The sequence below is a fragment of the Ovis canadensis genome, chromosome 20, assembly GCF_042477335.2.
Source record: "Ovis canadensis isolate MfBH-ARS-UI-01 breed Bighorn chromosome 20, ARS-UI_OviCan_v2, whole genome shotgun sequence".
Lineage (NCBI taxonomy): Eukaryota > Metazoa > Chordata > Mammalia > Artiodactyla > Bovidae > Ovis > Ovis canadensis.
Window position 1 is genome coordinate 41,366,868 of NC_091264.1, and position 26,156 is coordinate 41,393,023.

The window sequence follows — 26,156 nt, forward strand, 5'->3', positions numbered from 1 at the left end:
GTTGAGTCAGGGCCCTGAATTCTCCTTTGTGATTTTAATTATTCCACCTTTTAATTCAGTGACCGGCATTCCTTGCATCCCAGGGACATCTGGGTGGAGGGAGGGCGACGTGGAGGTAGGAGAATTCACCCAAATGCAGTGTTTGCTATGGATAATCCAGACTGCAAAGTTTAGTAGAGCCAACAGTCATTTATCATCGATGACAATCTTACACATTCTCCTCCAAAAAAAGCCCAAGATTTCCCCCCAAACCCACCCAGCATCTTGCCTATTCCGCAGAAGGAGAAAATGAAGTTCCCAGCAAGGACCGAGGTCCTGTGGGTTCTGTCTGCCAAGAATTAGTGGTTTCAGTTTATGCAGAGGTGTGGATTCTCCGAGAAGCATCTGTAGTGACCACATGGAACAATACCCTCTCCTCAGAAGGGGAAAGAAGATCGCTTATCACCCCACACCTCTGCTTCCAGGTCCTGACCTTCCTCCAGGGCACAGGGCAGTCACTGTGAAGTTCCCAATAATAGAAAGGGAAGAGTCCACAGAAACAACCGAAGGGCTACGGCTGCTTCAGGGGCCCCCACTCACCCAGTTCCCCCTTCTTTCACTTGCCCTCCGGCCACACTGTCCTTCCTCCTCACCACCTCCCCAGGGGTGGTCAGGGAAAGAAAGCCCCTCCCTCATCCCCCTCAATGTTCCTCTACTCCCCCCGCCCCATCACTAGGGTGTCCAGGACATTGTGTGATTCAGGAAACAGCTCAGACGTGAGGTTCGCAGCAGGCCGAGGAGGAGGAAGAAGGCGCTGTGGGAGCAGGGGAGGTGGTTGTTGCCTCAGGGAGGGGCTCTGAGGGTCCCGCTGGAGGGAGCAGGGGGGATCTGGCCGTGGGGCAGGGGCTCTGGAATGCAGCCTCCTTCACCGCTGCTGCTGCCGCTGCTGCTGCTGTGTTGGCCAGTCATCAGAACCAGAGGTGAGTCATGCGGGGGGCAAGAGGCCAGGCGACCCACCTTCCTTAGGAGGTGGTCTGGTGGGTGGGGGACAGAGGGCCAAAGTCCTCACTTTGAGGCAACACTGGATGGAGAAGATTCTTGCCCCCAAAATGGGACAGTGGGCAGGGAGACCCGACTCTGCTCCTGCAGCTACACAGACCAAGGCTGTGGGCCTCGTGCCAGGGGTGGTGACCGCAGGGGGATGGGTGAGAGGGTGCCCACCCCCGGGCAGAACCAAGCAGGCCCTGGAACTAGGAGACAGCACACTCTTGCAATCACATTTAGGAAGATGAGAGGAAACAGAGCGGCCACCTGCTAGGGGAAGAGATGAGAGGGAACAGGAGATGGAGACATGGGAAAGTCAAAGGCTCACCAAGTCCCTTTCCCGGTCCAGCTGTCCCCACCCCCTGTAGCTCAATGCTGGGCCCTTCCGAGAGGAAATCCCTTTAGTGTTTCAGCCATTCACCTCCCAGGAGTCCCCTCAGCCCCCCTCCTGATCCCTGTTGTCTTGCTTCCGAGGGATGGGGCCTGAAGCTGGACTTGGGAGGCCAGAGAATAAACAGGAAAGGAAGGGTGGGGGTTAGTAACTGAGAGACCTGGGATCTAGGGGGCTGGGGTGTGAGTGCCACGTGGGGACTAGAACAGGGGCGTAGAGGCGATGGTGGTGTGGAGCACCTTCGTGGGCTGCTGCAGGCAGGTCCCTCCAGAGCATCCAAAGGAGGGCAAGTGGAGCGTGATGCTCCCTGCTCCCATCTCACCCTCATCTCCATCCCTAGGGCTGCAGTGTGGGAGTTTCCCAGAACCCTGTGCCAACGGAGGCACCTGCCTGAGCCTATCCCAGGGGCAAGGGACCTGCCAGTGAGTGCACCTCGTGGGAGTGGGAGACGGGGAAGGGGAACAAGGGAGGGGATGGGGAGAATGGGGGAGAAAGGAAGGAGGCGAAGCAGATGAAGAGAAACAAATGAAGGCAAAGGAGGTAGGTAGGCAGGAGCAGAGGGTCAGGATGTGAACTTTCCTCTCTCCACCCCTCCCAGGTGTGCCCCTGGCTTCCTGGGTGAGACATGCCAGTTTCCTGACCCCTGCCAGGATGCCCAGCCCTGCCAGAATGGAGGCAGCTGCCACGCCTTTCTTCCCACCCTTCCCGGCTCCCCTGGCATCCCCTCTCCCACGGCCCCCAGCTTCTTCTGCACCTGCCCCTCTGGCTTCACTGGCGATAGGTGCCAGGCCCAGATCAAGGACCCCTGTTCCTCCTTCTGTTCCAAAATGGGCCGCTGCCACCTCCAGGCCTCGGGCCGCCCACGATGCTCCTGCATGCCCGGATGGACAGGTGAGCGCTGATGGGAGAGGGAAGAAGGGACAGGAGGGGGCCGTGGCTGGGCTGCGGGGTAGGAGAGATGGAACTGGAGCCCAAGAGACTGTGAGACCTTGGAAGACGGAGGCCGTGAGAATCAACCAGCCAATTCTTGGTGATCCATTTACCTGAAACTGACATTCACCAGCAGAGTTGTAATGACTGCTAAAACATTGAGCTATTTCCAAGCCAGCTGGTAAAGAACTACTGCCATAGCCCCCTTAGCACAGCACCCTGACCACTTTCCCAGCCCCCTCAACCTCCCCTGACCCAGTAGCTAGAGGGCTAATGCCCAGCACATCAGGGGACCTCCAGGACTCTGCATTCTTTATTTATTTGTTTATTTTAATTGGAGAATAATGACTTTACAATATCATGGTTGTTTTTGCCATACATCAGTATGAATCAGCCGCAGGTATACATGTGGCCCCCCTATCCTGAGCCCTCCCCCAATCTCCCTCCCCACCCCATCCCTCTGGGTTGTCCCAGAGGCTTTGGGTGCCCTGCTTCATGCACTGAACTTGCGCTGGACTTCTATGTTATATATGGTAATGTACATGCTTCAGTGCTATTCTCTTAAATCATCCCATCCTCATCCTCTCCCGCTGACTCCAGAAGTCTATTCTTTATGTCTGTGTCTCCTTGGCTGCCCTGCACATAGGATCGTTAGTACCATCTTTCTAAGACTCTGCATTCTGAGCACCCGAGTGGCTCCTTTTCTGAGTGGTGGGAGCCCACGCTATCATCAGGGAAGACTGCAGTGGTGGGAGGTGTGATGGGGATGGGAGGATCTGACCTGGAGAGAGGAATGGGTGTCCATCCCAGCAGGAGGGGTGCAGTCCTGGGGCACAAGAGCAGGACGTATGATGGGCAGGTGTGCTACCCTGTCAAGGGTGCCAGGACATAGCTGCGAGGACCTGGAGAGAAAGGCTCCATGGCACCTAAGCAGGATGGAGAGGACTGGGCCAGGAAGCAAAGCCCACGTGACCAGAAAGTGCTTGGACGCGGGTACCTCCAGGAGGGGTGGACTAGAGGCAAGGCTTCTCAGACTTGAGCAGGCACAGCAGTCACCTTTGACTGATTGGTGGATGGATGGATGGATGGATGGATGGATGGATGGACTGTGTGTGCTCAATCGCGTCCAACTTCTTTGCAACCCTGGAAGGCCTTAAAAATGCTAGTGCCCCCATCCCAGAAAGCCTGCTCTAATGGGTCTGGAGTAGACCCAGGGAATGGAGATTCTTAAACTAACTGGGAGATTCTGAGGAAACTGGGCCTGCAACTGGGTGTGAGAGACCAGCGTATATGACAACAAGGATGGGCAGTGGCGACTTGCCAGACCTTGTGCTTCAGAGGAGGGGCTCTGGGCAGCCCCCTCCTCAGGCCCAACACCATTTCTGCCACTGACTAGACATGACCTTGCATACGATATTTAAGCAGTCTGGATCCTCAGTTGTCAGTCAGTGTCCACACTTCATAAGGCTGTTGTGGATAGGAAAGGGGGAGAGGCTCAGAAAGTGCTTACTTGGTTCAGTTCCAGCAGCCACTGCCACCATTCCCACCAGTGTGTATGGCTGTGGAATCTCTTTACCGTGATGCACTGCACCCACCCAAAGATCAGGGAATCAGGACGAGAGGCGAGATGGCTGGCCGGGGCAAAGCCAGGGGCTAATCTTCAGAGGATCCGTGCTTTCTACTTCCCCACCACGTGCTCATTCAGGTCCAACTCTGCGATCCCATGGACTGTAGCCCACCAGGCTCCTCCGTCCATGGGATTTCCCAGGCAAGAATACTGGAGCGAGTCGCCATTTCCTTCTCCGGGGGATCTTCTCCACCCAGGTCACCACTAAAGGGACAGACACCAAGTGCCAGATTTTCCCAAGCATGGTTGAGTCGCAATACTCCCACCAATAGCCACATGTTCAGTTTTCGGCTGGAAAAAAATGTGGTCACTCCAGAGAGAACCCTCCCCAAAAAATGATAAAACTGAGGATGATGGACCAGGACAGGGAGAGGATGGGAAGAAGGGAAGGAAATACAGAGATCAGACACAGAGATAACCCAGAGTGAGAGCGGGTCATTCTGGAGGAGCTGGAATGTGTGCACGGCTGGAAACGGCCCTCTCACCATCTGTCCTCTACCTCAGGTGAGCAGTGCCAGCTTCGAGACTTCTGCTCAGCCAACCCCTGCGTCAATGGAGGGGTGTGTCTGGCCACCTACCCCCAGATCCAGTGCCGCTGCCCACCCGGCTTCGAGGGCCATGCCTGCGAACACGACGTCAACGAGTGTTACCTGGACCCGGGACCCTGCCCCAAGGGCACCATCTGCCATAACACCCTGGGATCCTTCCAGTGTCTCTGCCCCGCTGGGCGGGAGGGTCCACGCTGTGGACTCCGGCCGGGACCCTGCACCCCCAGGGGCTGTCTCAATGGGGGCACCTGTCAACTCGTTCCAGGGAGAGACTCCACCTTCCACCTGTGCCTGTGTCCCCCAGGTGCGTCCTCACAGGGGTCTTCCTGAGGTCCCTCTCAGGGCATGGAGGTGGTGTCCCATGGGTCCCTTCTCTCAGCTCATCACATGACCCTGTCAGGCTTCACAGGCCCAAGCTGTGAGGTGAATCCAGATGACTGTGTCGGGCACCAGTGTCAGAACGGGGGCACCTGCCAGGATGGGCTGGGCACCTACACCTGCCTCTGCCCAGAGGCCTGGACAGGTGAGTCGTTTAAGCCAAGCTGATGGCACCGGTGGCCCAGATGGTCAGCCCCGGCTCTCCAGTCCTCACAGGGCCCCCAGCTGCAGCGTCTGTCCCCTTCTCACGCCCCTACAGGTTGGGATTGCTCTGAAGATGTGGACGAATGTGAGGTTCAGGGTCCCCCTCGCTGCAGAAATGGGGGCACCTGCCAGAACTCAGCTGGCGACTTCCACTGTGTGTGCGTGAGTGGCTGGGGAGGCGCTGGCTGCGAGGAGAACCTGGACGACTGTGTGGCCGCCACCTGCGCCCCCGGGTCCACCTGCCTTGACCGCGTGGGCTCCTTCTCCTGCCTCTGCCCACCTGGGCGCACAGGTGTGACGCAGAGGCTCAGGGAGGCGGAAGGTGGAGATGCTAGGTGACAGAAGCCCCAGGAGAGTGCCTGGGAGCTTCGAGCAGCCTCTGAGCACTTCACCCACCCCGCCCTCCAGGCCTCCTGTGCCACATGGAGGACATGTGTCTGAGTCAACCATGCCATGAGGAAGCCCAGTGCAGCACCAACCCCCTGAGCGGCTCCACACTCTGCGTGTGTCAGCCGGGCTACACAGGGCCCACCTGCCACCAGGACTTGGACGAGTGTCAGATGGGTGAGGCACCCCCCTCATCAGACCCTCTCTATACTGAAGAGGGAAAACACAGCCTCTATACTGAAGAGGGAAACAGGCAAACTGTTTTTCAAATTAAAAATCATCTCAGGAATTCTCTGGTGGTACAATGGTTAGGATGCCGCTATTTCACTGCCGAGGGCCAGGATACAATCCCTGGTCGGGGAACTAAGATCCCACAGGCTGCACAGCGGCCAAATAAAGAAATGAACATCTCTTTTTTCCTGAATGGGCATCTCTTTCTTACCCGGTCTTCTCACCAATACTCAGCCCTCCAGACCGCATTTAGTCATCTCTCCGGTGTTTTTCAGATTTTTTTTTTAATGCGGACCATTTTTTTAAATTCTTCATTGAGTTTGTTACAATATTGCTTCTGCTTTATGTTTTGGTTTTTTGGCATCAGGCATGTGGAATCTTAGCTCTCTGACCAGGGAGTGAACCCACACCCCCTGCATTGGAGGTGAAGTCTTAAGCACTGGACCACCAGGGAAGTCCCACTCCGTCTCCACTTTAAGGTCACAACCCCTTTCCCCACTCTGATCTCATTTGCCACAGACAGGCCCCCCACACTTTCCCTGCCACTCAGGCCTTCTTGCCCTTCCACCCTGAGCCTGGTGGATTCCCAGGTCTTCTCTCCTCCCAGCTCAGCAAGGCCCCAGTCTCTGTGAACATGGCGGCTCCTGCCTCAACACACCCGGCTCCTTCGAGTGCCTCTGTCCACCTGGCTACACGGGCTCCCGCTGCGAGGCCGATCACAACGAGTGCCTGTCGCAGCCCTGCCACCGGGGCGGCACCTGCCTGGACCTGCTCGCCACCTTCCAGTGCCTCTGCCCACCAGGTACCAGCTGTATGGGGCCTTGGGTGGAAGAGCCAGGGAACTAGTGTGCTGAAGCCACAGTACGTGACTCATCCAGAGAATGGTTAGCCTAAGGCCAGTTGGGGTCAGATAGCAAAGAAGGCTTCTCCTCGTCTCCTCACCCCCCAGATGAAAACTTTAAGAAGCCAGTGCCCCCCGCAGGACAAGAGCTTCCACAGATGGCAGTGAGCTCACACACTGCTCAACTCTGTGTTCACTTCACGGTCACCGTAGCAGGTACAGCCTGATCCACTGTATGCAGAGGCCCATCCAGGGACAGAAAAGCAGCAGTTAATAAACTTTTCATGCTGCAGCCTCTGCTCATGTCAACCCAGAATGTTCCACCTACTCAGGGAAACTTGCCCCAGTAGAGATCAAGAGTAACCTTTTAAATTCCAAAGGGTCTGTGTGCTTGAATCTGGCTCAGTGGGAAAGGAATACTGCAAAGCAGCATCTACCTGTAAGTTAGAGTTAAGGGGAGAAACATCTCCCAGGGAGACAGTGATGGAGTCAATAGCAGGGAGCTGGATAAAACTAGACAAACAATAGCTTACTTCTGCCTGAGCATCTTGCGGGCATTATCTAATCTTTACAGTATCCCTCTGAGGTCAGCATTGATACTATGCCCATTTATAAATGAAGGAACCGAAGCACGCAGGGGTTAAGTGGCTTGTTCAAGGTTGCCCAGCTACTAAGTGGTAGACTCAAACCCAGAGCTTTAATAGTTTCACCCACTACACCACGCAGCCTTCCTAAGCTGAGAAGTGTCCAAGGAAAAATGCTTAGAACACTATCCAGTCATCCAAGCAAGGGACAAGGTTGTAGATACCAAGAAGCTTCAGAGGCAGGCTCCCCAGACAAAAAGAGGGAGGCCTCTGAGGTCCAGAGGCTGATCTGCATCAGTTCAGGGTGAGACAGTGGAGACTAGGAGGAGCCTAGAGAAGCAGGACAAGTGTGGGAATGACACAGGTTCCCAAACGCCCTTCAAATCCCCACCTTGATCCCTGGTCTCCCTGGCGTGGAGGCCTGCCCAGGTAGCATGGAAGGCATGGATCATCTCCAAGCAGACGCCCATTTGTCACACTGGTACCTAGAGAACCTCCAGGCTGCTCAGCCCTCCCCGGTGAGCCCTGCCTTCTGAACTGAGGAATGGCCTCAAAAGACACTTCCCTGGAGCCCTCCCACAGGTCCCGGCAGGTGCCCTGCTCCCTGAGCTTTCATACTTGAAGGCGACAGAGCCACTGTCCAGCAGAGCAGCAGGGCCTCACTTCATCTCTCCAAGCCACATGCAGCGGCCCCCTAGGAGGGGGCTGTCTGGTGGAGTACCTGGCAGGTCAAGGACAGGGCTGGTTCTGGAACCTGGCCTTTGGGGCAGAAAGGGGGAGGCAGGCGAAGCAAAGCTGACCCCACCTGCATGTCCTCAGGCTTAGAAGGGCGGCTCTGTGAGGTGGAGGTAAACGAGTGCGCCTCGGCCCCCTGCTTGAACCAGGCTGACTGCCACGACCTGCTCAATGGCTTCCGGTGCATCTGCCCGCCAGGTAAGTGCAGATTCTGCTTCACGGTTCAGGCCTGGCAGTCACCGGGAGCCTCTCAAAGGTCTCTCAGGCCTGGCCAAGGAGTGCCCCATCTCTCCAACTCCCCTGCTCTCCAAACTGTCTTCTCTTCAGTTCAATTCAGTCACTCAGTCATGTCCGCCTCTTTCCAACCCCGTGAACCGCAGCACGCCAGGCCTCCCTGTCCATCACCAACTCCCAGAGTCCACCCAAACCCATGTCCATTGAGTTGGTGATGCCATCCAACCATCTCATCCTCTGTCGTCCCCTTCTCCTCGTGCCCTCAATCTTTCCCAGCATCAGGATCTTTTCCAATGAGTCAGCTCTTCACATCAGGTGGCCAAAGTATTGGAGTTTCAGCTTTAAAATCAGTCCTACCAATGAATACCCAGGACTAATCTCCTTTAGGATGGACTGGTTGGATCTCCTTGCAGTCCAAGGGCCTCTCAAGTCTTCTCCAACACCACAGTTCAAAAGCATCAATTCTTCGATGCTCAGCTTTCTTTACAGTCCAACTCTCACATCCATACATGACTACTGGAAAAACCATAGCCTTGACTAGACAGACCTTTGTTGACAAAGAAATGTCTTTGCTTTTTAATATTCTGTCTAGGTTGGTCATAACTTTCCTCTTATACCCTGCAAATCTTCCCCTGCTCACTCGCCCCCCCTCATCTCTGTCCTGCCAAGTCACCCAAATAACCCTCCCCTCCAGCCCTCCTTCAGCGCCCTCCATACCCTTCCCCTGCCTGCTTGTGGTCCCCGTTGGTCTTGGAGCTGATAGCCATGGATGTAGGGAAAGTCACCCCAGACCTTCATTCTCCAGTTTCACGGGACATCCCTCTGCTCCCAGCTATGATAATAACTGATGTGTATTGAATATTTACTCCAAGCCAGGCACTTGGTTATGTATTTTCAAGCATTATCTCATTTAATTCTTTCAGCAGTGCCATGATGTAGGTTATATAATCATTCTCCTTCTACAGGAGAAGAAAAGTGAAAGTGAAAGTCGCTCAGTCCGTTTGACCCTTTGTGACCCCATGGACTATATAGTCTGTGGAATTCTCCAGACCAGAATACTGGAGTGGGTAGCCTTCCCCTTCTCCAGATGATCTTCCCAACCCAGGGATTGAACCCAGGTCTCCCATATTGCAGGCAGATTCTTTACCAGCTGAGCCACAAGGGCAGCCCACAGAGGAAGAAAGGGGAGTCTAGAGAGGTTGGGTAGCTTGCCCAAAGTCACATGGCTGACAGTGGCTGAGTTTCACTTTTATGCATCACCCTCCTGTCATCTCCACCTGCCCCAGATGTCTTCTCTGGAAGTTCCTCAGGTTCACTTTTCCTAGCAAGGGGAAAGGCCAGGACTTGTATTTATTCTTTTGATAAAATATATTTCCAGCATTAGTACACACATCTAGTTATGCCTTACTTATATGAAGGCTAAAGTTACCAAGTTATGCTCCATTATGTCCTGAAATTCAAATCACTATTAGAGAAGCCCCCACAATGGGGCCTTTGTCATATAATGACACATTTATACAAAAGCTCAAAACCCAAACCCTTTGAAACAAGATTCTCTCCTTGCAATTTGTAACCATGTGATTTCTATATGTGTAAAGAGAAAGCTAGGTTTCCCCAGTGGCTCAGTGGTAAAGAATTCACCTGCAATGTGGAGACATAGGTTCCCATCCCTGGATTTGGAAGATCCCCTGGATGAGGGAATGGCTATCCACTCCAATAATCTTGCCCAAAACTCCTATGGACAGAGCAGCCTGGCAGGCTACAATCCATGGGGTCACAAAAAAGTCAGACTGGACTAAGCAACTAAATAACAAAGAAAAAGCCAAATATAAGTGTTAACTCTTAACTTCTTCTTCTTGCCTTTAAATTTTAAACATTTGTAACAAAGTCCTTCATAAGTCTAGAGAGAGTAAAAAAAAGAAAAAAAGACCTTGGTCATCTCTCGCCACTTACTCCCCACCCCACCAGGTTTCACCGGCCCCCGGTGTGAGGAGGACATCAATGAATGCCAAAGCTCCCCCTGTGCCAACGGCGGGGAGTGCCAGGACCAGCCTGGATCCTTCCATTGCAAGTGTCCCCCAGGTAAACTGGGGCTCAAAAACACTGGAGGCGACAGTGGGGATAGGGGCAGACTTCCATGAAGGGCCCTGATTCCCCTGTTGTACCGTAGGCTTTGAAGGCCCACGCTGTCAGGAGGAGGTGGACGAGTGTCTGAGTGGCCCATGCCCCACCGGAGCCAGCTGCCTTGACCTCCCGGGAGCTTTCCTTTGCATCTGCCCTTCTGGCTTCACAGGTCAGCAGGAGAGAGGTTGGAAAGAACTGGAGCACAACTGGGGTGGAGTCATTGATGAGTGTCTGAGGATTGGGATGTGAGAACAGAATGAGAAAGGAATCCCTGAAAGTTGTGCAGTGCAAAATAAGCGCAACCATACAGGCGCTGAGGGTGTTACGGTAGGACTCACATCTGGCTAAACATGAGTGTTATGACTGGAGACTAGGAGCAGAGGAGGAAATTCAAAGGCAAGCCGTTCATTTGCTTATTTAGCAAACATTTGTTAACTGCCTACTATGCCGACAGAGACACAAAGTTGAGTTGCTATCCTTGAGAGACTTTAAATATACTTCAGAAAGACCAGAAGGTCTCTTGTTAGCTCTGAGGAATGCATAGGATCCTATAGGAACACAAAGAATTGACCAACCCAGACTGGAGATGAGAAAGGATGGCTGAACAGAGTCTTAAAGGCTGAGTAGGAGTTTGTCAAGACAGAATGCTAGGCAGTGTGTTTTAGCCACAGATAACAGCACCTGCAAAGGCACTGGGGAGGGGGAGGGGAGAAAACGCACCCCACTTAAGGAAATGTAGGACATCCAGAACTTGGAATACCGGGGCAAAGGTGAGAAACGTAGCACTTCTAGGAAGGTCACGTCATGCAGGACCCCATGTGTCATTCTGAAGAAGCTGGTATCCTGAGGCATCAGGGAGCCACTGGAGGATAGGGTAATGGGGAGTGAGCACGTCACGCATAAGAAGTGCCTCCAAACTCATCAAGGACAAAGACGGACTTTGTTTTCTGACTCATTTCCCCACCGTAGGCCATCTCTGTGAAATTCCCCTGTGTGCCCCCAACCTGTGCCAGCCCAAACAAAAATGTAAGGATCAGGAGGACAGTGCCCACTGCCTCTGCCCCGATGGAAACCCAGGCTGTGCCCCCACAGAGGACAACTGCACGTGCCACCATGGGCACTGCCAGAGGTAACATCTGCCAGGCCCTCCCCATTCACAGTCTCCTCTGGGTCCTCCTCAACTAGGGCAGGAGAAGATAGCCAGTGAGGTGCTGGTCTGTAGGAAATGACCAATGGGAGTAGGAAGGAGAGGACAAAGTTCTGAGATCACAACCAATGGGAGGGCTTGACTGGTGAGTGTTATCCAATGAGGGGAGAGTTCATAAACAGAGAAACAAGACTCGGGAGGATCAAAGCAAAAAGAAATGTGTTAAATTCCAGGACCAATTCATCCTCATCATTCATTCAGTAAATATTTATTGAGTGTCTATTACGTGTGGATACATTTCCAGGCGCTGGGAAAACAGCACAAAACAAAAGAGACCAAGTTTTCATATCTAACCACACGGAGCTTTTGTTTTAAGGTGGAAAAACAGACAATAAACAAGTTATAGAAGGAATAGATGGATAGATGGATAGATCTAGTTGGAGAAAATTAGTGGGGTTTGTCAGGCAAAAGTGGGGGCAATGCTGAGAGCAAAGCCCCTGAGAAAGGGGCCAGAGTCTCAGGACCAGAAAGAGAGCAGTCACAGGGGTCTGACCGATGGGGACGAGAGAATAGAACCTCCACCCTTTCTTTCTGTGACCAGATCTTCATGTGTGTGTGATGGGGGTTGGACAGGACCAGAGTGTGACACAGATCTGGGGGGCTGTGTCTCCACCCCCTGTGCCCACGGAGGGACCTGCCACCCCCAGCCCTTTGGCTACAACTGCACCTGCCCCACAGGTTACACAGGTGAGGCGCTCCCTAAACCATGTATACCCTGGGCTGACCACCATCTAAATCAAGCGCAAGGCCAGTGGAGACATGTGTCCAAAGGGCTCTGGGTCTCAGTCACCACCAAGAAGAGCTGGGACTTCCTGGTGGTCCAGTGGTTAAGACTCTGCGCTTCCACAGCAGGGGACATGGGTTTGATCCCTGGTCCGGGAACTAAGATTCCACATGCATGCTGCAGGTGCAGCCAAAAAAATTAAAAGAATTGGGCATGGGCTACAGTGCAGGAGGTGGTGAGAACAGAAAAAGGTTGGATGGGAGAACAGTGCAGATGGAGATGAGGAAGGGAAGGAAAAGGAAGAGAGAAAAGGAAGATTCACTTTCTCAGACCCCACCCACTTCCCTTAGGGCCCACTTGCAGTGAGGAGGTAACAGCCTGTCACTCGGGCCCCTGTCTCAATGGTGGTTCCTGCAGCCCCAGCCCCGGGGGTTACTCCTGCGCCTGCCCTCTGAGCCATACTGGGCTCCGCTGCCAGACCAGCATTGACCACTGTGCCTCTGGTGAGTTCCCACCACGTCCTAGGGCTGGGCCACAGAAGGATGCAGAAGGGGGTTGGTAAAAAATTAACTCGACACATGGAGCCGTTGTTTGGGTGGGGAAGTTGGCAGGGTAGGGGGGCAGTGCCCTGTGTGTGACTCAGGTCACAGGCCAGGTTACAGGCAAGGAACCCAACCCCTCACAGCCTCCTCTCTCCAGCACCGTGCCTCAATGGGGGCACCTGTGTGAACAGGCCGGGCACCTCCTCCTGCCTCTGTGCCCCAGGCTTCCAGGGCCCACGCTGCGAGGGGAGGACCCGTCCCAGCTGCGCAGACAGGTGAGCAGGGCACACAGACCCCTGGAGGAAGGGAGGGTGCCCCTGCCAGCCTTCCGCTCCGTCTCCTCTGGCGCTCCGTGCTGCCTCTCACCCCACGCCCTGCAGCCTTCCACTCTGCCTTCCCTCTGGCTTTCCCACCTCCCCAGGGGTTGCCTCCTCACACACCACACACTTCCACCCCTTGCTTCCCTGACCTTCCTTCCTCCTGCTGTGCCCTCTCTCTCTCTCATCCAGCCCCTGTAGGAACAAGGCAACCTGCCAAGACAGCCCTCAGGGTCCCCGCTGCCTCTGTCCCCCTGGCTACACAGGAGGCAGCTGTCAGGTGAGGGGCCGGGAGCCAGGTGTGCAGAGGAAGGAGGGGGCGGGAGAGCTCCAGTCAGAGGGCCTTGGGCATTGACAGGGGCAGCAGGGAAGCTTAGGAGAGGTGAAAGGAGGTTTGGGAGTCTAGGAATTGAGCACGAGATCTGTATGGTTCGCTGAAAGGATTTTTGATCCCAGCAACTCTTCTGGGATGCACGTATCCAAGGAAACCAGGGAGGGTGACCTGGTCCCAGACCATTCAGGAGACAGTTTTCAGGGGAAGGGATTTTGAGGAGCTGGCAGAGGACCATCTCTGGGCCTGGGAACCTGATGCTCCTTCCCGCCTCACGCTCCCTCCTAACCTTCAGACGCTGATGGACTTATGCGCCCAGAAGCCCTGCCCACAAAATTCCCACTGCCTCCAGACTGGGCCCTCCTTTCAGTGCCTGTGCCTCCAGGGATGGACTGGGCCTCTCTGCAACCTGCCGCTGTCCTCCTGCCAGAGGGTTGCTCTGAGCCAAGGTACCAACCCAAGACCGGCTAGGGAGCAGAGGAAGAGCAAAAAGGTCTCCTCCTCAAACCCATCCCTAAGGACATCCACACACAACAGTTGGCCAACTGACCAACTAAAAGTCGAAGCAACACACACCAACCAGTTATTGAAGCTGCAGCTCAACACCAGGACAGCCTAACACAACTCAACTCCTAGAACCACGTTCAACACAATTCAAGCAACACTACGCAGCCCAGCCAGTCAGACTCCAGTTTAACACAAGTACCAGGGACATAACCCAGTGATCCAGGGTGGAACAACTCAACACTGTCATTACCATTATAACTCAGAGTGAACCACACTTAACCGACCACACGCAACACACTTCACTATGACCCCCTCACTTGGATGTTATGACAACTCCCTGGTAAAAGAATACCTTCCTTGCTCAAATAAGTTTTGTTTTTTTTTTTTAATTATTTATCTTTGGTTGTGCTGGGTCTTCATTGCTGCTCACAGTCTTTCTCTAGTTGCAGAGAGCAGGGGCTACTCTCTAATTGTGTTGCATGGGGCTTCCCATTGAGGTGGCTTCTCTTGTTGTGAAGCATGGACTCCAGGCGCACGGGCCTCTGTAGTTGTTGCGCGTGGTCTCAGCAGTTATGGCCCGAGGGCCTAGCTCTTCCTAGGCATGTGGGATCTTCCCAGACCAGGGATGGAACCCATGTCCCCTGCATTGGCAGGAGGATTCTTATCCGTTGTACCACCAGGGAAGTCCTCAAATTAGTTTTGATATGAGAAGAACTCAGGGGAGAGACCATTGTGGAGATGATTTTTGGGAATCACAGTGAGGGAACATCAGAGAATGGCAAAACCCAAGGGATGGAGTTAGACTGTTAAGCCAAGTGCCTCCCCCTGAAGTTTCTCTTGAGTTCTTCCTTGTTTGAGACTTGTTTAAGGCCAAGAATATAGTTGCTTATAATGCTCTGATAAATCAAAAAAGAGGTATTTCTCTTCATTCTGACAAAATATGCAAGAGAAGAAACTTAACTTTTTTTTATTGAAGTATAGTTGATTTACAATGTTGTATTAGTTTCAGGTGTACAGCAAAGTGAATCTAAAAAAGAAACAGTCTTTTTTAGATTATTTTCTCATATACACCATTATGGAGTACTGAGTAGAGTTCTCTGTGCTACATAGTAGGTCTTTACTAGTTATCTATTTTATATATAGAAGTGTATATATGTCAATCCCAATCTCCCAATTTATCCCTCTCTCCCTCCTTAACCCTGGTAATCATAAATCTATCTTCTACATCTGTAAATCTGTTTCTGTTTGGGAGATAAGTTCATTTGTATCTTTTCTTTTTTTTTTAGACTTCACATATAAGCAACATCATATGGTATTGGTCTTTCTCTGACTTACTCACTTAATACAACAATCTCTAGGTCCATCCATGTTCCGAACTTGTTTAATCTCTTCAGCTTCAGGAGCCTACTGATTCCTCAGGCTCCAGGTGGCCTCCGCCCACCCCAGAGGTGTTAGTGGTCCCTCCATGGACCTCTCTGCTCAGTGTCTGGGGCCCCTGCACATCCTCCCAACCCACTTAGCTTTATTGTCTCTCTTCCCAGGCACAGAAGTCTCTTCCCTGTGCCAGAACGGAGGCGTCTGCATTGACAGCGGCCCCTCCCATTTCTGCCACTGTCCCCCTGGATTCCAAGGCAGTACATGCCAGGACCAGGTGAACCCCTGTGAGTCCAGGCCCTGCCAGCATGGGGCTACCTGCGTGGCCCAACCCAATGGTTATCTCTGCCAGGTGAGAAGGTCTAGAGGAGGCGGGGGGAAGACAAACTTGGGCCGGATATGGAAAACAGCAGTCATGGGGCAGAAAGGGCAGGGAGAAGGCATTTTCATTTACCCCATACGTCCAACCAACCACCAAGTCAAGCTGTTTTACCTCCTAAATATTTCTCAGCTCTGTCCTCGCCCCTTCACCCTCATCCCACTGCCTTAGTCCAGGCCTTCGATGCATTCCACCTGGACACCTGCATCAGCCTCCTAACAATATCATCGCTGTCTCCACACTTGTTCTCCTAAAGTTTCACCCTCTATTCCACCACTAGGGTGCTCTGTTGAAAACATTAAGCTGGCCTGTCACTCTCCTACTTGAAACCTTTCAGTGCAGACTTCCCTCGAGGTGGCTCAGCTAATGAAGAATCTGCCTGCAGTGCAAGAGGCGAGGGTTTGATGCCTGGGTTGGGAAGAGCCCCTGCAGATGAGAATGGCAACCCACTGCGGTATTCTTGCCTGGAGAATTCCATGGACAGAGGAGACTAGCAGGCTACAGTCCATTGGGTCACAAAGAGTCAGACATGACTGAGCAACTAACACATTCACTTTCACTTTCACCAGTGATTAAGACATGCTTCCAATGCAGGGAGCACAGGTTCAATCCCTGGTTGAGGAACTAAGATGCCACATGTCTCGCAGCATGGCCAAAAAACACAAAAACCCTCAGTGACTGCCCACCTCTTCCACAATGAAGTCCCAAACCAGCGTGACCCAGCCCTGCCTCCCTTTCAGGCCTCATCTCTCTTCACCCCCCGCTCAACTCTGCTCCAGCAACACAAGACTGCAGCTGGCTTCCCCACACCCCAGACTGGCTCTTTGGTGGCTTTCCTCACCCCTCTTCCACTGGCTGGTGCCCAGGAGGCAGCTGCCTCAGGGAAATGTCCCTAACTTCTCTCCAGACTGGGTTAGGGCCTCTCCTTGGTGGTTCAGGTCACTGAGCAGGACAGGAAGGCACAGCTGGGTTTCAATTCCAAGCAACCTGATCCGTGTACTCACATCCATGACTTTGATAGAAGGCACAATCCCATAACTACCCTCTTTCTTTAAATTTTCAATGTATTTTTTAACTTTTTATTACAGGCATTTTTAAACATACACAAAAACAGTGTACTGATAAGTAGTGAACCCCCGTGCACCCATTACTCAGCTCTACTTCCTCTTTTATGAAACTCCTTCCTCCAGAAGTTTTCAAAACTCCCACCTCCCTCATCTGCTTCTTCCAACCCTCTGGGCATTCCTCAGACTCTCTCTGAATTGTTTTTTCTCCACCTTTCTGAAACCTTCCTGGTACTCCATTCTTGCATACTCTCCTTCCTCCTGCAAGAACTCACCACATGGTACAGACCTCACAATGACCCTTTTCTCACCAGCAGGATATGAAACAATCAGAAAATGGTTAAGGTCACGAGTTACTGAGTCATAGACTTGTGTTGAATCCCAGCTCTGCCACCTACCAGCTGTGTGACTTGTGCAAGGCACTTATCTTTCAAGGAATCAGTTTCCTTTTCCACAAAGTAAGAGTCAAATGAGATGACCCATAGAGAGGGTGGGCAGGAGAGTTCTAGAGGTTATGTGTATAAATCACACAATCAGTGATAGCTGTCTCTTCTCTGGTTGACTGAGAATTTCATGGAAGCAGGGAAGCAGTTCTAATTTTCTTTGTATTCCTAGAGCCTGAAAAGATGCCTGGGCACAAAGTAGGCAATTCAATAAATGCCTGAAAGCAAAAGTGTTAGTCATTTGGCCGTGTCTGACTCTTTGCAATCTCATGTTCTGTCCATGGAATTCTCCAGGCCAGAATACAGGAGTGGGTTGCCATTCCCTTCTCCAGGCTATCACCCCAACCCCGTCTCCTGCATTGCAGGCAGATTCTTTACCATCTGAGCTACCAGGGAAGTCTAATAAAAGCTTATAAACTAATAAAGCATGAGAGAACCCAGTGGGTGTGTGGTTGGAAGAGGAAGGTTTTATCAAAAATGGAATTATATCTAGTGATAATGAATTATAGAGACTGGGACTTGGAAGGGGACAAGGTCCATATTACCAAACAATAGTGTCTCATGTGGAACTGAGGTGAAAGGGTTAGGCTACACGTGACTGTGATGGAGGGTGAGCTGAGTGATGCTTTGAGTTGGAAGGTGGGATGGTAGGCAGACCATCTTGCACTGGGTCCCTAGAGTGCCAGGAGGGGCTCACTTACTGGTTCCCTGTCTGACCTTCTTTGCCTACCAGTGTGCACCCGGCTACAATGGACAGAACTGCTCAAAGGAACCAGACGCGTGTCAATCCCAGCCCTGTCACAACCAGGGGACCTGCACCTCCAAACCCGGAGGCTTCCACTGTGCCTGCCCGCCGGGCTTTGTGGGGCTGCGCTGTGAGGGGGACGTGGATGAGTGTCTGGACCGGCCCTGTCACCCCACAGGCACTGCAGCCTGCCATTCTCTGGCCAACGCCTTCTACTGCCAGTGTCTGCCTGGACACACAGGTGAGGCCTGAGACAGGGGCGTGCGCATCTCCAGCCACAGCTGAACTGCCCATGGAAGGCCAGACAAGCCCCACCCACAAGGCAGCCTAGTCATCTGGCCCATTCCCTGCCTCAGACCCCAGCCTAGAGAACGGGCACCACCATCCCTGCACCCAGGCAGTGAGTGCTGGGCTGACTCCCAGGAATGAGCTGGGAAGGCGGCCGCGACTAAAGCAGTGTCATGTTCAATTCCACCCCACCACAGGCCAGTGGTGTGAAGTGGAGCTAGACCCCTGCCAGAGCCAGCCCTGTGCCCACGGGGGGTCATGCGAGGCCACAGCAGGGACACCCCCAGGATTCACCTGCCACTGCCCCCAGGTGAGTGACCACAGGCTGCTTCCTCTGTTGCCCCCAGCGCTAACACAAAAGAAACCCTGAGCTGGGAACCGGGGCGGGGGTGGGGGGGGTCACCTGAGAAGGAATTATCAGAGAAAGCCATCTCAGGTCCAGAGGGGGACCTGGCCCTCAGAAGCAGTGATGGGGAAAGGCAGAATCAGGTGGAAGTTTGAATGGAACTTTCAGAAGTCATGGACATTGCCTGCGGGAAGGTCTGCAAGGCTGGCTGGGTGACCGTGAATAAGTTCTTTTAACTCAGTGTGTGTATTTGTTTATAGACCTCAGATGCATGAAAATGGGTTCGTCTTTTTATATTTATTTATTTACTTATTTTTGGCTGCCCTGGGTCTTCTGCTGTGCCAGGGCTTTCTCTAGTTGCAAGGAGCAGGGGCTACTCTCTAGTTGTGATGCAGGGGCTTCTCAATGTGGTGGCTTCTCTTGTTGCCAAGCACAGGCTCTAGGCTCTAGGCATAGGCTTCAGTAGCTGCAGCTTACAGGCTTCAGGGAGCAGTCTTGGCAGCTGTGGCACACAGGCTTAATTTCCCCATGGCATGTGGGATCGTCCCAGGCCAGGGATCGAACCTGTGTCCCCTGCATTGGCAGAAAGATCCTTAACCACCGGACCCCAGGGAAAGTGAAAGTGAAAGTCACTCAGTTGTGTCCGACTCTTTGCAACCCCATGGACTACACATATACAGTCCATGGAATTCTCCAGGCCAGAATACTGGAGTGGGTAGCCTTTTCCCTTTTCCAGGGAATCTTCCCAACCCAGGGATCAAACCCAGGTCTCCCGCATTGCGGGCGGATTCTTTACCAGCTGAGGCATAAGGGAAGCCTAAGAATACTGGAGTGGGTAGCCTATCCCTTCTCCAGCAGATCTTCCTGACTCAGGAATCGAACCAGGGTCTGCAGCATTGCAGGCGGATTCTTTACTGAGCTATGAGAGAAGCCCTAGGCTAATCTTAAACCCTGGTTCATGGTACAGTAAAATACAAATTAACATCAGTTTATGCATAGCCTTCCTTTATTTAAAAGATAACACCAGTGAACTTAACCCAAAAATTACATTTTCCCCTTTACTATTGTTACAAATTACTTTTTTCCCTTTATAACTGTTTTTGCCTTTATTGTTGTTACAAATTACATTTTTCCACAGGGTTTTGAAGGCCTCACCTGCAGCCACAGAGCCCCTTCCTGTGGTCTCCATCACTGCCACCATGGTGGCCTCTGTCTGCCCTCCCCCAAGCCTGGACTCCCACCCCGCTGCGCCTGCCTCAATGGTTATGGGGGTCCTGATTGCCTGACCCCACCAGCTCCTTCAGGCTGCGGCCCTCCTTCTCCATGCCTACACAATGCTAGCTGCTCAGAGACACCCGGGCTAGGGGGCCCAGGCTTTCGCTGTTCCTGCCCTGCCAGCTCTCCAGGGCCCCGGTGTCAGAGGCCCGGAGTCAAGGGATGCGAGGGCAGAAGTGGAGATGGGGCCTGCGATGCTGGCTGCAGTGGCCCAGGCGGAAACTGGGATGGGGGGGACTGCTCCCTGGGGGTCCCAGACCCCTGGAAGGGCTGCCCCTCCCATTCCCGGTGCTGGCTTCTCTTCCGGGACGGGCAGTGCCACCCACAGTGTGACTCTGAAGAGTGTTTGTTTGATGGCTACGACTGTGAGACTCCTCCAGCCTGCACGTGAGCCTGAAACTGATTTGGGATGATGGGCGGGGGATGGTGGGGGAGGCAGGATGAAGACAGAAGGAAAGACAAAGAAGAGTCTGAGTTACAGTGTGATCATAGCCTCACGCTCCGGGGAGCTTCCACTCTAATAACCATTGCTAAACAAGGATAGAAGACACTAGACTCCAACCCTAGGGAATGAGGCAGCATGAATATTTAACATGGGGACCAAGAAAGAGGGCACTGCCTGTCTGGGCTACCCTCTGAGTGTCATGGGAACCCTGGCCTCAAGCCAGGCAACTCTTGTTGCCATGGAGAATCTCCTCTAGCAACCAGCATCCCTGAGGGAAAAGGGCTCCCTTTTAGGGAGCCAGAAGTTGGGGAGGGTAGAGAGGGGACAGTGTTAGGAAACAAAGGTCAGTAGATATTAGGGTGTCTGGACTAGCTACAGTCCAGGGAGTAAACCCACTACTCCAGAACTGCCCCCACTAAGCAGAGAGCCCTAGAGTCTGTAGAGTATCAGGAATCCTTTCTGGGATGAGGGAATCAGGTTTCTTTAGAGTCCTGAGCCCCCATCTCCTCACCCCACAGTCCAGCCTATGACCAGTACTGCCGCGATCACTTCCACAATGGACACTGCGAGAAGGGCTGCAACACAGCAGAATGTGGCTGGGACGGGGGTGACTGCAGGCCGGAAGATAGGAATTCAGAGTGGGGGCCCTCCCTGGCCTTGTTGGTGGTGCTGAGCCCCTCAACCCTGGACCAGCAGCTGCTCGCCCTGGCCCGGGTGCTGTCCCTGACTCTGAGGGTAGGGCTCTGGGTGAGGAAGGACAGTGAAGGCAGGGACATGGTATACCCCTATCCTGGAGCCCAAGCAGAAGAGGAGCTAGGAGGAACCCCAGACCCCTCGCAGCAGGAGAGAGCAGCCCCCCAAACAGAGCCTACAGGCAAGGAGACAGACTCCCTGAGCACTGGGTAAGAACCACGGGGTGGGGGGGCGGGGTAGGGGAGGAAAGACATCAGTTCTTTAACCGGCAGAGGGGAGCCAGGGACCAACCCAGGGGTCTCTTCCCCACAGGTTTGTGGTGGTGATGGGTGTGGACTTGTCCCGCTGTGGCCCTGAGCACCCTGCATCCCACTGCCCCTGGGACCCTGGGCTCCTACTCCGCTTCCTTGCTGCGATGGCCGCAGTGGGGGCCCTGGAACCCCTACTGCCAGGACCCCTGCTGGCTGCCCACCCTCGTGCAGGCACTGGTAGGTGATCCTGTCATTTCCCTGATTTTGCTCCCAGGCCAGCTTTCACGCCAGCAACCTCAATGAAATCAAATGAAACAGAAGCACTGAGACCCCAAATGTTGTTTGTGGAGACTTACCCTTGTTAACCTTCTTCTCTAAGTATATCTCCTCAAAACCCATTTGCTCTGCAATCTCCATCTCCTTGAGTCTTTTATCGTAACCTCTATCACACACCGCCCACAAACCTTGAGTTCTGGCCTTTCCTAATAAGCCAAGTTATCCAATCATCTGCAAATCAAACTGTTCATAGCATTATGAAAGAATAACAACTCTTATATGCTACTTACTATGCGCCAGGCCTTGCTCTAAGCATTTTACAGTATTATTTAATCCTTCCAACAAACCCTATGAGGCAAGTACTATTATTATTCCTATTTTACAGTTGAGGAAACTGAGGCAAAAAGAGGTATCTGCACTTGCTCAAAGGTCTCACCAGAGTACCCAGCCTCACCAAGCATGACCTCTTTTTCTGTGTCTCTTCCACCAGAGCCCTCTGCCAACCAGCTTCCCTGGCCTGTACTGTGCTCCCCCGTGGTCGGGGTCCTTCTCCTGGCCCTCGGGGCTCTTCTCGTCCTCCAGCTCATCCGACGCAAGCGACGAGAGCATGGGGCCCTCTGGCTGCCCCCTGGGTTCACTCGCAGGCCCCGGACTCAGCCAGTTTCCCGTCGACGTCGACCCCCCCTGGGCGAGGACAGCATCGGCCTCAAGTGAGAGTGAGAAAGAACTGGGGCTCAGGGAGGGGACTCTTTCCCATGGAGATATTGGTGATCAGAAGCAATAACAGAAGCTATTGCAGAAGCTGAAGACACAGGAAGGGACAGGAAGGGGAGAGAAGTGGGAAGGCTGCTGGGAATCTCTGGGGCCCTAAAGGTCCTCTCCCTACCCACCCCCTTCCAGGGCACTGAAAGCAGAGGCAGAAATGGATGAGGATGGTGTTGTGATGTGCTCAGTCCCCAAGGAAGGAGAGGAGGTGGGCCAGATGAAAGTAGTGGGGCAAGAATGGCCCTAAAGTGATGGAGGGGTTGAAGGGACAAGTCACCTTGCCTTCACTGACCCTTGTTCTGATCCCCAAGGCTGAAGAAATGGCCTCACCCCCCAAGTGCCAGCTCTGGTCTCTGAGCAGTGACTGCCAAGAGCTCCCCCAGGCAGCCATGCTGACTCCTCCCCAGGATTCTGAGATGGATGTCCCTGACGTGGACACCCAGGGACCTGGTACGTGAGTCAACCTAGACCAAGAAAATGAAAACTCCCTTTGACCCCTTTTAGAATCACAAAGTCCTTTGATATCTGAACTGGATTAACCAATACTAGAGTAAGTGTTTCAGAACAGTCAAAGTGTGGTCCCCGGACAGAAGCAGCAGCATCACCAGGGAAATTGTTAGAAATATTAATTTTCAGGTTCCACTCCAGAGCTTCTGACTCAATTCAAAATACTGGGGAATCTGTGTTTTAACAAGCCCTATAGGTGAGTCTGAACCAGGACTCAAGTTTGAGAATCACTGCTCTAAAATGTTAAAGTATTAAAACCTGACACTTCCTTTTACAGAGGAGGAAACAGAAGCCCAGAGCAAAACAGAAAGTCACTGACACAAGCCACACAAAAATAAAGATCCCAAGCTGGGCTTCTTGACACCTCAGGCTGTGATTCTCCCTGAGCCTCCATGTTCTCCCACTTTCCCAGTTGTCCCCCATTTCTCATGTCTCATCCACAGATGGGGTGACACCCCTGATGTCAGCAGTCTGCTGTGGGGGCGTGGAGTCCAGGACCTACCAGGAGACATGGCTGGGAAGTCCTGAGCCCTGGGAACCTCTGCTGGAGGGAGGGGCCTGTCCCCAGGTTCACACTGTGGGTACGGGGGAGACACCCCTGCACCTGGCTGCTCGATTCTCCCGGCCAACCGCTGCCCGCCGCCTCCTCGAGGCTGGAGCCAACCCCAACCAGCCAGACCGGGCAGGGCGCACCCCTCTTCACACGGCTGTGGCTGCTGATGCTAGGGAGGTTTGCCAGGTCAGTGCACACTGGGGTTGCTAAAGAACACTGGGCAAGCTTGCAACTAAGGCTGGGCAAAAGCCTTCTCCAGGGTTTGGCAAAGAGGAAGGTGATGATTGGGGACTGATAGAGAAACAAGAACACAAGAACAGAACTGAATATGGATTGGGAGGTGGGTTAGCAGTGAGAGGGGCCTTAGTTAGCAGTCCAGATATACCAGCAGTCACTGGTCCTCTCTGGCCCCTCCAGCTCTTACTACGCAGCAGACAGACTGCAGTGGATGCACGGACAGAGGATGGGACCACAGCCCTGATGTTGGCCGCCAGGCTGGCTGTCGAAGACCTGGTTGAAGAATTGATTGCAGCCCAAGCAGATGTGGGGGCCAGAGACAAATGGGGTATGGATCTCGAGAAGCTGATGTTGTGCTATAGAGAAACTGAGCAAATGGGGTGTGAGGTAAGATCTAAAAAATGGGAGAGACAGCAGAGGAACCAACCGGAACCTGGGGCATTCACACACACACGCACACGCGCACACACACACACGCTGCCCTTGCCCACCGGCAACTAGGATGGAGGAAGAGTGTCTGCGAAAACGGAGAAGGGTCTCGTGGGAGGGACGCGGCCTGCCGGTCCCATAGACCCCAGAACAATGCCCTATTGTCCCTCCCGCGCGCCGGTGACGTCACCAGGGGCAACGCTTCCTGCAGGCCGACGGTCACCTGGGCAACGCTTCCGCCTCGGAGGGACCCGGCGGGCGGAACAGCCCTTCCCCCAAGACCAGAACCCGTGGGAAACAGGAACCCTGGCGTCTGGCCCCCAGCCTCGCGGTAACTACCTCTCACGTGGTCCCCTAGGAAAAACAGCGCTGCACTGGGCCGCCGCCGTGAACAACGCCCGGGCCGCCCGCTCCCTTCTCCAGGCAGGAGCCGATAAAGACGCGCAGGATGGCAGGGTTAGATGGGGCCCCTAACAAACTGGGAGCGGGAGAGGTGAACTGCGAAAACCCTGAAGGGGCGGGGCAGCGGTCAAGAAGGAGGGCCAGTCCTGCGGGCGTGGCCTTCCCTGACCTCGCCCTTGGCTGTTTCCTCCCGCGCAGGAGCAGACGCCGCTGTTCCTGGCGGCCCGAGAAGGGGCGATGGAGGTAGCTCAGCTGCTGCTGGGGCTGGGAGCCGCCCGAGGGCTACGGGACCAGGCCGGGCTGACACCCGGAGACGTCGCCCGCCAGCGCAACCACTGGGATCTGCTGACGCTGCTGGAAGGGGCGGGGCCACCGGAGGCGCGTCACAAACCCACGCCGGGCCGCGGGGCCGGCACCTGCCAGCGCGCGCGGACCGCGTCCGGAAGCGTGCCCCCGCGTGGGGGCGGGGCTGCGCCGCGCTGCCGGACGCTGTCAGCCGGAGCCCGTCCGCAAGCCCGGACTTTGTCCGTAGACTTGGCCGCGCACGGGGGCGGGGTCTACTCGCACTGCCGGAGCCTATCGCAAGAAACAGGAGAAGGCCCGCCCCTCCGGGGCCGTAGGTTCTCAGCAGGCATGCGCGGGCCTCGGCCCAACCCTGCAATAGTGCGAGGAAGATCCGGGGTCTCGGCCGGGAGCGGGGGCGTGGCCGCAGCTGTTGACTGGCCCTGCGACTGGGTGGCCTTAGGAGCCTGCGGCTCTGCCTCCAACACGCCAATCCCGCCTCCTTGCCTAACACCGTCCCCTGAGCGGGGATCCCCTCAAGTTGCCTGGGGTCCCCCAGCCCCCCAAGTAATACCCTTAAATGCAGGAGGCGAGGGTCAAAAATAAAAGGCTACATTTCAGGGAGGGATTCTAAAAGTGGGTACTCATTAAATGACAAGCAGTTTCGAAGGCCTCTAGATTTTAAGATCCTTGTGCCTCGAAAGTGAGGGATCAAGAGGGTAGTGTCCCTCCCAAAATGATGTACATCACATCGTCTTCCACGTGGGGAAACTGCAGCCCCGGAAAGAGGGTTCAGGGTCCTGGGATGAAGCACCCTGATGAGATGGCCAGCCCTTCTCAGAAAAGAAGGATGAGGGGGTTACAGGCAGTACCCTTGAACCAAGAGCTGCAAACTGACAGAATGTGAGATGTTCTTTTCTGTATATTGTTCCCAAAGGGAGCCTCTATCGCCTGAAATCCCCAATACCCGCAAACCGCTAACATATTTATTGAGCGCCTACTGTGTGCCAGGCACTGTGTAGGCGCTGAAGACAGGGCCAAGGGTTACTCCAACTGATGATTCCTTGCATTCTCCCCACCACACCCTACCCCCAAACAAACTACTGCAGGGATGAAGTGCCACCCTTCTAGCCACCGCTATCTCTAAGAACCCCAAATCTGTCACCCCATAATAAAGATGATTTGAAGTGTTACAGTCTTTTGGGGTTGGGGAATGGAAAAAATATGAAATTGACTGCATCATGTTTTCAGAATTTTGTGCCCTAGGTTCAACATGTGGATGGAAGCTTTCAGCATAGTTTTAAGAGCAAGAATAAGACTTGGGGTCCTATGTTAGTTTAAGGAATCATCTTAAGTCTCTAGTAATCCAGTGAGAAACCACACACATGCATACTCTTCATCCCTCTTGGAAGGGCATTTTGTTATAGCCACTTAGATCTGATTCCTGAGGCCTCAAGTAGAGGGAGATGGAGAGAGCATCAAACTTTAACTACCATTCAGCAATAGGGTTATGCCTCTTTCGTGGCGATGGACCTGA

At 53.7% G+C, this 26,156-nt stretch overlaps 1 protein-coding gene across 1 annotated transcript; it reads left to right on the top strand.

Annotated features, from left to right (window-relative positions):
* Positions 1-715: 715 nt before the first annotated feature.
* Positions 716-25,812, top strand: NOTCH4 (notch receptor 4). The gene is made up of 30 exons (XM_069562868.1): positions 716-959; positions 1,755-1,836; positions 2,013-2,305; positions 4,476-4,823; positions 4,920-5,042; positions 5,157-5,393; positions 5,510-5,665; positions 6,327-6,521; positions 7,964-8,077; positions 10,082-10,195; positions 10,284-10,406; positions 11,207-11,366; positions 11,986-12,131; positions 12,519-12,671; positions 12,868-12,985; positions 13,220-13,307; positions 13,654-13,807; positions 15,407-15,591; positions 17,859-18,111; positions 18,356-18,468; positions 19,643-20,166; positions 20,743-21,126; positions 21,230-21,405; positions 21,935-22,154; positions 22,345-22,417; positions 22,521-22,659; positions 23,160-23,455; positions 23,687-23,834; positions 24,294-24,391; positions 24,536-25,812. The coding sequence occupies exons 1-30, from the start codon at positions 893-895 to the stop codon at positions 25,223-25,225; spliced, it is 5,970 nt and encodes a 1,989-aa protein (XP_069418969.1). The 5' UTR covers positions 716-892; the 3' UTR covers positions 25,226-25,812.
* The last annotated feature ends 344 nt before the right edge of the window (positions 25,813-26,156 follow it).

Excerpts from the sequence above, each read along its gene's own strand:
- NOTCH4 (XM_069562868.1), top strand. The coding sequence starts at position 893 with ATGCAGCCTCCTTCACCGCTGCTGCTGCCGCTGCTGCTGCTGTGTTGG. Across the intron at positions 10,196-10,283 it reads CCATTGCAAGTGTCCCCCAG|GCTTTGAAGGCCCACGCTGT; the intron begins GTAAACTGGGGC and ends GTTGTACCGTAG. Across the intron at positions 24,392-24,535 it reads AAGACGCGCAGGATGGCAGG|GAGCAGACGCCGCTGTTCCT; the intron begins GTTAGATGGGGC and ends CCTCCCGCGCAG.